The sequence below is a fragment of the Seriola dumerili genome, unplaced genomic scaffold, assembly GCF_002260705.1.
Source record: "Seriola dumerili isolate Sdu_G_001 unplaced genomic scaffold, Sdu_1.0 BDQW01000191.1, whole genome shotgun sequence".
Lineage (NCBI taxonomy): Eukaryota > Metazoa > Chordata > Actinopteri > Carangiformes > Carangidae > Seriola > Seriola dumerili.
The window spans coordinates 9,112,836-9,125,372 of NW_019174446.1; the positions used below are offsets into that span (position 1 = coordinate 9,112,836).

General features: G+C 39.3%; 1 protein-coding gene across 1 annotated transcript; it reads right to left on the bottom strand.

Moving 5' to 3' along the window:
* Positions 1–89: 89 nt before the first annotated feature.
* e2f3 (E2F transcription factor 3) lies at positions 90–12,136 on the bottom strand. The gene is made up of 8 exons (XM_022753552.1): positions 11,641–12,136; positions 9,280–9,400; positions 7,911–8,041; positions 7,698–7,786; positions 6,663–6,821; positions 5,964–6,078; positions 5,119–5,260; positions 90–4,280 (listed from the first exon to the last, which is right to left on the bottom strand). Exons 1-8 carry the CDS (start codon positions 11,920–11,922, stop codon positions 3,988–3,990), a joined length of 1,332 nt encoding a protein of 443 aa, XP_022609273.1. The 5' UTR covers positions 11,923–12,136; the 3' UTR covers positions 90–3,987.
* Positions 12,137–12,537: the final 401 nt, after the last annotated feature.

The following is a 12,537-nucleotide window of genomic DNA, read 5'->3' on the forward strand; positions in this document are numbered from 1 at the left end:
ACAAAATTTTAACAAATCATTTTCTTATTTATATTGTCTTTATTCAAATTTTCAATTACAAACGCCCAAAGTACAAAACAAATCCATTTGCCCACCCCCCACCCACCAAACAAATACAACTCAAATTCCTCATTTAACAGATGTTAAAGAAACAGTATATAACTGAGTAACACACATCAAAAACATCGAATTAGTTTACCTTTAACATTCAACAGCACACAGATACTTTCAACCATGAGTTCAAATTGCAAAAAGAAGGTAATGTGATATTACAGCTTTTTTTTTCTCTGTAATTAATGGAAACAGGCATCAATATCATACTTGTACAGTCAATTCGATCCAATCAAATAGTTAACTTTTCACATAACCATTACAGAATATTTACGGATCAATATATTGTATTTGGTAACAGCTTAAGAATAACCATAGGAAAATAGCAGGAAAACAGTGCTGTTTCAATCTTGACTATAGTTAACACCACATTTAGCCTAATGATAACTTTCTGCAAGGTCTAATCACACATCAGAATCACACATCAGAAATGAAGGAGCTGTAATTTTAAGAGTCACCCATAATACATTTACAGTCTCACTGGCTAACTAGCATTAGCAGTGCATTACAATCTTTAACATTCCATTAGAAACTGATGGAAAGGTACAATCTTTCCAAAATTCATGTTTCCATCACATAAAAGTGGATAAAATATTGTGACCAGATTCTGGTCGCTTATAATAGATGGAGGAAAATGTAATTACCTATGTAAATGGACTTAGAAAATAGCACAACTAGTTAGAGAATCAAATTGGGAAAAAAATTGAGCTTGACCTTTCCATAAATACATATAAAATACAATGATATAAATATGCCTATAGGGAAATTGTGTTTTGTGAATCAGAGCATTTCTGTGCGTTTGTCAAATTTCATTCAATTAGTGGCGCAATTAAGTTAAGTTCTGCTGACTCAGAAACTGTATCAGTATTTTTCTCCTCAACTGAATAGGTGAGGGTCAGGTTAATAATAGCGTTTTTAATTTATGAAGTGAAAATACCATTTTAACAGGATTCAAAACTCTCTGTGAAAGTGAAAGTAGCAGAAATGCAAAAAAGTGTCAATGACTCCCTCACATCATTCCAAAACTAAAACGGACACACAGTGTCACAGAAGCAAAGCTCCCTACACACTTCAGCAGAGGACAACCAAGTCACTGATGGAGGTTCAGTGGCATACGCAGACATGCAGGTAGTCTCCTAATGACCAGAAAAATTATGATAAGCTAACTTTGAATGTGTACTAGTTTTTGGGTTTAAGAGATGCTCTGCATTTAACAAAAACACTGACAAAAAACTAAATAACTTATGGAAAAAAAAAAGACAAATTCGAAAAAATATTGCAATACATTTGTCCGTTTAACTGTCCATCAAATGTGCACCCCAGTATTCAAATTTAACATGTGACAACATGACACTGGGACTGAGTGGAATCTCGCTCACCTCAAAAGACACAAGTGCGATGTAATATTCAATATCACATCTAAATAATGTAAGGGTAATTTCTATGACAAAGGGGAATTCAAAGACCCATACACACTATGGCATTTACCTCTACGCCCTATTACTATTGTCAAACATTAAGTGAGAGGTAGCCTACAGTACCTTGTGCACTGAAAAATTTAGAAAACTGTACATCAATTTACACATGGCAGGCTTACTCTTTAGCAAGCTTGATCTTTGACATTAACTCACACATGCTGCACACGCAATTACTCAAGCGCATATCAATCAGGTCGGGGAGAAGTTAACACTAGCAGCAGCAATATTTCCTGCAGCCGCAGGTTTTCTAGTTTAAAAGCTAGGGTTTCAGACAAGATGTTTGCTTTCTGTTATTATCAGGGACGTAATCAAACACAAGAACCTATTACAAATGAATAGCAATAGTGTTTCAAATTCACATCCCTACAGCTTAGATCACCAAGTCCTCAAGCTTTTCTTGATTAACCACTGTTTTAAGATTCAGTGGCCCTAGACAACACGACACCAAGACTCGGTTGCACTGAATTTGCTTAACTTACAAAAGTTTCTTTTTTTTTTTTTATTCTTTTTTTTTTTTTTTTCAATATTCTGTTATGGCAGAAAATAAGCCCTTCATTACATGCTGCAGCCTCAATTAGTGGCTATCTGGTTCTTTGTTGCTTAGGTGACCATGATATCATTAGTTATTCTACAGTATTAAAATCCATTAAAATTCAACATTTATTAAACCTAAAAAGCCTAATACTCACCTATCCTGTCTCCTACACTGCTTTCAGTACACACTGAGTAGGCAGCGTGCATTAAGTGGTTCAAAGTCATATTTTTCTGATAAGCTCAAACCACAGTATAATTTCACAGCACACAGTCTAACTGAGGAGGCATTATGGGAAGTTTTGTTATGGCAGCTTCTGCTGACGACAATGGAAGGGAGAGGTGAAAAGCAGCAAGAAAGAGGGAGTTTCAGTCCTGAATTCACAGAGGATCAATAAGAGTAGGAGATTATTTTCAAGTTTGCACATCTTATGTCCTAACAGGCCAGATTCATACAGGTACATCAGGTGTTTTTGCTTAACCCCACATTACCCAGGAGTGATGGCTTTTCTGGGTTCTGTTAGCAACAAAACACAAATTTCTGGGTTATGTAAGGTTAGACATAACTTTTGAGCATTTTTTGCATTTGTCATTGCACTGTACAAAATATGAGGTTGCCCAATTGATCAGTAGATGACAGACAGATCAGGTGGACAGGCAAAAAAGACTGTATGCCTAAGAGCATTCAGAGTACACACTCCTATTATTTTCAATTGTCATTTTGCAGTTTGCTTTAAATCAACTCGGGGGCACACCAAAAGCAGTCATTCATGCCACTCTCAATACATCTCAATAGTGCTTAAATGTACAAAATACTCATACTCTTGTAATTTCATAATTAGAAGCCCAAATATACAATAGATAACCTGACAGGTGTCTGAGCAGGCACAGGCACAAGATAGGCGACCAAAGTCTCAGCCTACCTAACCCAACTGTAACTGCCATGGATGGTGTGCACCAAAATTCCCCTGTGTTTTATATTTACTTTAATTTCTAAAATGCTCTACATTTGATCACAGAAAAATGTCTACTTAACAGTCAGCAGTATGGGCATTCAATCACAGATGACTGGTGTAATAGAATGCAACCATTAAGAATTCTTCAGGATCTCCTCTGCCCCCAAAACACTTGGCATTAACACATCTTACAGTTGTGGATATGTCTCAGAATGGATTAGCTGGATGAATTTGGACAACTGACAAGGAAGTGCATCACTGGGAACAGAGATGAACTTATTCTCTCTTTGCCAAAACACAGATTTTCAGGCATGTTAAATCTTCATATTTTCAGCATCCTTCAAGATTTAACAGTAAACAATGTTCCTCTTCCCTGCTCTTGAGCTTTCTACCGATGGTTTCTGTTGATCATATCTGTGCAGCTCAGTTGCGTTTACACTTTAATTTTATGCTAAACCCAACCACCCAGGATGTGTGTTAATGCCATGTGATGTGGGGGTATTTTCGAGCTGTTCTCTGTACGGTGATGTGACCTTAGCCTGATTCAAAGAGGTGGATATCCTTCCCCTCACCGTTATACTTAACCAAACAGACAGCAAAGGCTTTCAGATGTTCCCCCAATACTCAGCTACACTGAAGGCCTTCCATAGCCTGAGACAAGGAGTAATGGATATGTCTGCACATTGACCAGTCGTGTCTTTATGTGAATCATTCAAGGCCATTCAATTCTCACACCATGTAAGAACATGGCATTTAGTCCCACTGGGACTGAAAAAAAGCCCTCAATGTTTCCCCTCCATCTATTTAAAATTGGCTTCTACTAAATACACAGACAGTCATGGGCATCAAAACCCCTCACTGATTCTCCATCTCTCTCCCATGCGTTTAATCAGAATTTCTGTTAGCTAATGCTAGCTGCACAGGAGGTCATCCAGGCTGGAGGGCATTTTATCAAAGTCATAGGCCTCAAACAAATCGCTGATTCCCTGGTCATCTCCCAAACCTAAAAGGTAGTCATCTTCCAGAAGAGGAGGCCCGAGGTTTAAGAAAGGCCCCAAGGACGAAGGGATCTGGTCGTCCGTCTGCTGGAGAAGACTGGTGAAAGGGGACGAAATGGGGGAGAGAGTAGTAACGGAGACAGCTGAGGAGGAGGAGGAAGGTGGAGCCACTGCGGGGCTGGGAGAGGCGGTCGTGCAGCTGGGATCTGTGAAAGAAAATGGAATCAACTAGTCATTATCTCTACATGGCCAAGAGACAGTTGTAGGCTAACTGAGTGGCTATTTTGATCGGTGTTAGAGTGCTTATTGCACTCGAGACCATACTTCAACTTTGATCAAAATTACCTTTCTGGATCTTATCACAGTTGACTTTGATTGTACCATGAATCAGGGCTTTGAACCAACAGTTGCATGGATACAAGCAAGTTGTTTATAAAAACAGTTTGGGTTAAATGTTTATCAGCCAGGTTAGAGTTGGAAACTGGAAACAAGTGAGTCAAAACAAATCTTATTCTAGTGCTAGTTTAACAAAGCATTGCGCAGTAAACTCTCATCTTTTTTCATATTATTGTCCATACTAGTTAAGAACAAATACCCATCAGCAAGACTGATCAGACAATCAGACAACTGTCCCAACACTGTAGATCTTTGTATTTGTACTGGGGTCAGAAAAATTCTTACACCTTGACAGCCACATTAATAGATGCTCAGTCTGTCAATAAATTTGGAACAGACCAGATGATGACAACTAACAAATCCCCAAACTTTCTTCTAGTACCGCCAGAAGGTTAATTTTTCTGCATGTCCAAAGTGTTGTGTTGCCCATGACAAGATACAGCAATCCCAAACCAAAGATCATATCCCCATCAGTCTCAGCTTTACTCAGCTGTAACATGCTTACCATAAGTCTGTTAAAATGATATGCCTTAAAATACATATAAATGTAAGCCATGACCAAATTGTTTCTTTATTTTTAAAGAGATAGATGAAGGGAAGTCAAATACATGTTAAAAACTGTAACACCTATGCTTATCTCAAACAAACCTTGAAGGACTTTGAGGAAAGGAGAGTTCCCGTTGATATCTGTGTTTCCATTTTTTACAGGACTCCTGGGGTCATTCTCCTCATCTGGGCACAGCAGGACTTCTATGGGACCTTTGGTGCTGGTCAGATGGATGGACAAACTCTGGAATAAAAAAATGAGCTCAATAAGTTCAGATCAGAACACTAACAGAACTGCACTTGATGGATGGAAATATCTTTTTTTAAAACTGCAAGTCTCCTTTCCAGACGGTTCCACTGAGGTATATACGCAAAACTGACACTCAAGTACAAATTGATGCAAATACTGCTATACACCATGAAACACCTTTAGTTACTGAGATGTCATCCCCAAATGTTTGGTAAAAATCAATAAGCAACACCAACTCTAGGAGGGTGAACTGAACTGCCCGCAACTTCCAAACCTGGTGCACGAATGTCAGAAGAAATTATGTATACGCCTTAAGTTCACACACTGCACATGTTCTGTGAAGTGGTCAATTCTTTTTTTATTTAGAAACCACAACACAGGGTTAAGTCTGCTTAGTATAAAGATTGCAAGCAGGGAGAAGCAGGTGTCTGACTTTGTTGTAAACCCCATTCAGACAGGATTATTATTCATGAGTAGCATGTCCCAGACACATCACAGAATTGAAACTCATACAAATATTGTTTGGGTAAGAGGAGAAAAAGTCAATTTTCCCCAAATGTCCAACTGTTTTTCTGTAAATGAAATACAAGTCATGGGACAGATGAAGTGAATAAGTGAGCAAGAAGCAGAAGTTTCATCTAGACAACAACAATAAGTCCAGTCTATGTTGGCAATGCGTTTGTGCGTGTATACATACCTCATCGGGGTCTGGCACTTCTAGTTTGGTGTCTGTGGGCGCTTTGACGACTATAACAGTCTGGTCTCTGAGGTTTCCCAGCTGTTTGATGTCTTGGTATGTCACATAGGCATATGTGAAGAAGAAGTGGTTAAAGAAATAACACCACAATGTCCGTACATGTTAATACTAAACTAAACATGTGTATGCAAGCCTGAAAAAGCTCATTACGTGATGACAAACATCTAAACTGCTAACGTGATTGCAATACCATGGCTCTGCACATGCCGGTGTTGTAAACTAGATGAGTTAGCTAACATTTTAGACACTATAATGTAAAAAAATTTGCTTTATACAGCATACGTGTGACAGATAGGATGATTGGTAAAAATCAAAATCAAAAGTCCTAAACGGTGTTCTCTAAAGAAAGAGTTGAAAGATGAAGCCTTGCACCTCTGATTAGAATCTGATCTGAAGTTTTTTAGACTGATTTTGATCATTTTTAAAAACTCCGTTCAGTATGTCACTGTTGACATATTACCATTAACTCACCGTGAGCCAAGAATAAGCCTGACCATACAAACAATTTCACACTGACATCAATTTAGCTATGTTTACCTGTAGAATTATGAGAACATAGTTACAGGTTGTTTTAACACTGAAGGTAGCTAGGAATCATTTTTACTTTTGGATGACATGTCACCAACAGCAAAAGGATATTTCTGGTTGCTTGGCAACTCGCTCATGTATCTCATATCCAGGCTGCATCTCTGGATAAGTTGTTCAAGCCTCTGCTCCTCTTCTCCCAGCGCAGAAACTTCCGCTGCCAGTCTTTGTCTCTGGCTCAATGCTCCCTCTACCTCTAACAGACTACAGCCCCTGGGTGAGAGAGGATTGAAGAGAGTGAATTAAACAGATTTAGTATTTGGTACAATAGCTTCAACAGTGCAAAAAAGTGTCTAATCTCAGTTTTCCTTTACTTGTCCTTGTCGGTTGAGTTGGTGTACCACAGATTTACGTTCAATACTTAAGCAATATCTTCCCTGTGAGCAGATATTGCAGAGGATAGTCGGATTAAAAAATATTGGATTGTACTTGAAAACTGCATTTTTAACTGGCAAAAATATAAAACAATAAGGTATAATAATAAGGTTTCTCTAGGAACCCCAGTTCCTAGGCTACCCTCCCTGTAAGAGACAAGTGGACTATAAATGGCCACAATGAAGTCAAAGTACTGAAAATGTTTTGTCTTTCATAAAAAGTGCTAAATTCTTTCTCATTTCACAGTTATTCTGTGCTAGATGAACACAATTATTCATCTGTGGACTCCTCCAAGTTAAGTGACTGATATATGGAGTGAATTTATTTTTGAAAAATCTAAACTTGGGCCAAAAACATCAAAATCTTAACTGAAAGGAAAGAGAGATACAACATATCCTCATAAAAACACTGGGGAAAAATAATTCATGAATGCACTCATAGGCCTGAAGTTGTAATTAATGAATGATGATGTGATTAAATGTTTGCACTGTGTGGCACAGTCAGGTATCATCATACTTGGATGTGGTAACAGCTTGCATGCAGCCACCTGCCTTCCTGTGCAGGCAAAGGAACACCTTGAACCTGTTTACTGGCAAAACACACTTTTGCTACATCAACCCAAGATAAACCCACAAATTTTCTGAGACTTCAAACTGCAGTAACAATACATGCACACAACTTTACATTACCAAGTGAGAGAGAACGACCACTTACATCCACTGAATGTTGTTCTTTGACTTCTTCTTGATGAGGTGGATGCCTTCTAGTACATTAGTTATATCATACAGCCGCCTTTTCTGTACCTGAAGGTAGAGAATACAGGTCTTTAGATTAACAACGTAAATTACCAACCACAAAAATGAATCTCTGACAGTATTCATTTTCATTTTAAATCCAGTGAACAGATACATTCAGAGATGAAGATACCTGTAAGGTTTCAGCAGCAAGGTTGAGGTCCAAAACGCCATCAGAGGACTGAGCGAGAAGGTCCACAAACTTTTTTGTTAGGAGACCCAGGGAGGTGTCATACCGCGTCTTCTCTGGTGGAGATTTGGGCGCTATAGTGAAGGAAAAGTAGCAAGAGCAGAGAAACCAAGGGGAAGGACAGTGTGTTTCAGCGTTATACTTGATATTGAATTTTGGCGACCAAACTGAGACTCAAAGATCCCTTGAAACAGTTTTACTTGAAAACAGGAAGTCAAGAGAAACGTGGCTTCATCAATTATGTTAAAGAGACAATCAGATCACAGGATTCCCATAATCTCCCCCAAGATATCAAGAAGTAAAGTTTCCAACAGCAGCAGAAGTGTCAGAAAGATATTAATAAGTACAACAGTATAATTTTAACAAATCCAACACAGCTGCCTTGACGTTAATGCATCTGAATGAAGCTGATCATATTAAATTTTGTGCCGGGACTGTGTCACAAAAATGTAGACTCAACTTTGTGGTCAATTTGGGAAAATTGATGTGGTGTTTTTGTCCTGGACTACATTTAAAGGTTTAATAGCAAAAGTACATTGCAATGTTGGAAAAATAAACTGGGGTTGTTTTTTCTGTCAGGAAATGTTGGTGGCAAATAACTCAATCAGTCACAATCTGCTAGGGGTGGTGTGACTTAATTGAAGAGGGGATCAAAGGCTACACTACAGGTCAAGCAGTGGGTTGAAGTTTACCTCAGGTTTAATAATCTCCAGCTGGAAACATTTTTGCGTGAAGCATAAAGTTATATTTCCCAGCTGGACTTGTATTTCATTATCAATAGCTCTGTGCTGATTGCATCAGTTCCTCTCATCAGAGGGTTACAGAATTTAAGAAAGGAGCACAGGGGCCACAGCAGCGCCCTGCCTCACTGCAAAACATCCTGTGGCTGGAATCAACAATATAATTGCACTACTGCAATGAAGTGGTTGGCTATACAACATGAATACAACAACTAATGTCCATGCGTTGTTTCTTTTTCTAAATTCCAGATATATTCTATTTTAATAAACTGTGCAGGACGTACATGCGGAGAGGAAACAGAATATTAAGGGACATCAGAGAGGATCTTTTATGGTTTGTCTTTTCTGCACTGATTAAGCCCGATAATATACTTTGAATTAGTTAGGCAGCAGTTAGGAGGGTTTCATGTTATGGAAAAATTCAGTTTATGTAGGCAGAGGATAAATCAACCTTTTTCATGCTTTTTGAATATGTGTGTTCTCTATTTCTACTCCAACCATTTTTGCGGTAGAAACTGAATTGAACTACTGAATGGATGTCATAAAGCTCCTTATAGCATTCTGCTTCTTACTTCTGGGTGTCTTTAGCCGTGCCCCATTGGTAGCTGCTGCCGCTCCTCTGCCTCTTGGAGTTTTGGCTGGTTCTGACTGGTACTGGTGATCTGAATCATCAAGCGCCAATCGCCTTTTTGCCTAGGAGAAAAAGATACTGTTCAGAGAAAATACTGGTGTTTTTGGTTGTCTGAGGCATCATAACATTGATTTTCTCTCCTCAGCGCCCTCCATCTAATGTAAAAAAAAATATAATAGAAATAAAAGAAAGAAAGAAAACATTTATAAACTGTTTGATGATGAACACAGGAAACTCGCTGCAGCAAACTTCACCAAATCAGAGGACATTGTTCTTCACAGCCTTTTCCATTTTAGTTTTGATAACCACCTCGTATTTTATTTTAGAATATCTTAAGTGAAGCTGTGAGGACATCGTCATAGTCTGTCAAGACACAAGATGTTTTTCATCAAAACTCCAAAGTATCATGAAGAAGTTGTGTCAGTTTAATACACTTTGCCTTGCATCTGATGATGTGTCACAAAACCAGTCACTGATTTCTTCTTTTCCAACTTAATTTTACCACATGGCTTTAGAGTGAGTCACACCTATGGGTCTGATCACAATACTGCACAGTAATATCAAAGAAAACCAATTCGAGTAAACTGAAATAGAGTATACTCAAAGACCACATGATCCTATGAGCAGAGGGAACGGTCAAGCCATTTTGCTGTCGTAGCAGGCCACTTCAAATATTGTTCAAAAGAAAACCCAACCTCCTGTGTAAGAATATCAAGTTATTTTCTGTACCCCACTTACCCATTAATCAAATCCAAATGTTATTGCTACCAGTGTAAGCTCAAGAGCCGTTTGTGAGCTTATTGTATGTTTACTAGTTTAGCTTGACAAAGGCCAAGTATGTTTCATCACCTGACTTCAGCAGTGTTACAAACTTATGTGTCTGCCTTGTTACTTTAATATTTAACACCATGTTTAAGCCCATTCAAGCAATGTGTTCAACATCCCTGAACCTTTATATTACAGATGTTGTGCCACCTAATATAACCATTTCTGAACCGATAATGTATTGTTTCTGTTTCAGTGAAAAACTGCATACTTTTTCTATTGCCAGCTTGAATTGGCATTCTGGTTATTGTCACCATTACATGGCATAGTGGCTCGGTGAGTAGGGAACCCTTAGATTTTTGTGCTGGCAACGATCCACCCTGTTTTAGTGTCTTTGAGCAACACCCCAGTACCAGAGTGCTGTTTACTCCATTTCCCTCTAAAACTCTAGGAGTGAAGTTAATTTACCCTGAGTGAACATAAACTATTTAAATCATAATTAAAACAGGTCCCTAATACTTTACTTGATCAAGCCCTAGTATGAGAAAGAATAATATGCCCTCTGTTGACAGCCAAAATGTCAGCCATTTTATATCAGCAAGCAGCTCCCTTCACCCCCCCTGCCTGGTCATGGCTTCAGCCTGAGATAGAGACTGGTTTAGTTCATGAAAGATGAATAGCCAGGAACAAACCACCACCCTGAATGCTGCTGAAACTATTTTGTGTGGTTTGTGCATGTTGAGAATACAGGAAACGTGCATCAGCACTAAAGCAACAAACTCAAGTTTCACTTTACTTGGCATGAAAGGCACCATAACGTTACACTTTATTTACAAAAGAAGGACACAAGACATTTGTGCAGAATTAAGGTCAAGGCCAGCAACGAGTAATGTTGTCCTCTAATAATCAATAATGCTACTAGCATAGAAAGCTAACACATTTTAAGCTTCATCCAAGTTGGCTTGCATCTTCAGAGACGACTGGGAGAAATATCTACCGAGTAGTTTGAGAGCTGAAGAAAATCTTTAGCATTGTATAACCTCGTGTCTTTGCAAGTTTAGCTACTCGTGTCTTGCTAGAAAGCGAAAAATGAGCTAAGAGCCAAGCTGCCCAACAAATCCCCCAACCCCCAAATTAAGACACTAACAGCAGCCACTAGGCCACCGCTAACGTTACTCATCTCTTACCAATATTTCCATCTGCCTGCGAGGGTGAAGCAGACTCAAAAGCGCCATGAAGTTAGCATAGCACGCTATTAGATGACATGTCTGCGTTTCTGTAAACGCAAAACTAACTTAAACTCGCGGTTTGCTTCCCTACAGTCAACAAACCACTTAACCAACCCACTTGAATAACTTAGCTAGCGGTAGTTAGTTAGCCACCTCGCTAGGTTGAGTCGTGGGAATGCACTGGCTAAGTAGCTAACGTTAGCTGCCCGAACAACAAGCTCGGCTAACCTAGCAGGCTAACATTTTGTCGTGTTTGTGGCTAGATGTAGCAAGCCAAATGTGTTCAAACGAGCTGTGTAGATTATTACCGGCGGTCTTCCCAGAGCCGGTCGTTGTCCTGCTCCGTTTGCTGCAGCTTGTTGTGGAGTTGTGTAAATGTTGTTTATCTGAGGCTCGGATAAACACACATTTGATGTCTGTGTAACGTTGCAAGGCGGTGAGGTGGTTATTATTTGGATATACGTAGCGTTGGATTGTCCAGGGTTTAAACGATCCGAAAGAGTTGTTAAAATTATATTATTGTCCAGAGGAGAGCCCCCAACCCCCGCTAAAATCACTTTGTCCGGAGCCGAGGAGATCCCTCTTCTCATCTTGCGTATTCGGGGTAACCCCTTTCTTGTCTCTGTACTTTTAAGCCCGTATGGCTGCTAATCCGCGGCAATAGTTACAAAAATAATCAGACCGAAGTAAAGATGAGAGTCTGATTCATCGACTTTTGTAAAGTATTTTTCTTTATGAAAGTGCATTTAGGCAGATGCAACGGATTAAAAAGTAGCGCAACTCTCGTTTCTCCCGTCTAGAAATGGCTTCAGGAAGCGGCCTGATGAATGAAGGGATACGGTTTACGCGCTCAAGAGCCCTCCCGCGAAACTCAGATTTCCCGGGAACTTTTCAAACGGAATTTACATGCCAGACGCTATTGGTTTTTCAGTAAAGAGTCCCCACCCCATTTACTGCAGTATTGGCCAATGATAAGTCAGTCGTCAGCGCGCCACGTGTTCATTGGCAGTTGTAAACAGGCGACGTCACCTGTCACGCCTTGCGTGTTCCCTGACAGGACGCTAAGTGGCGCAAGTGACCAATTGTGCTGAAGAGACGGATGAAGTGGTAAATCAGGCAACCTAAAACAGAACAGGAAACACGACTATGTACTTAATAAACGCTGAAATCTGAAATCTACTTGCCATATATTTTTACTTTAGTTT

Coding starts and splice junctions, on each gene's coding strand:
- e2f3 (XM_022753552.1), bottom strand. CDS start 11,922: ATGAGAAGAGGGATCTCCTCGGCTCCGGACAAAGTGATTTTAGCGGGG. Junction 9,401..11,640: donor CGGCTCTGGGAAGACCGCCG/GTAATAATCTAC, acceptor TTTTTCTCCTAG/GCAAAAAGGCGATTGGCGCT. Junction 6,079..6,662: donor GAGTTGCCAAGCAACCAGAA/ATATCCTTTTGC, acceptor CTTCTTCTTCAC/ATATGCCTATGTGACATACC.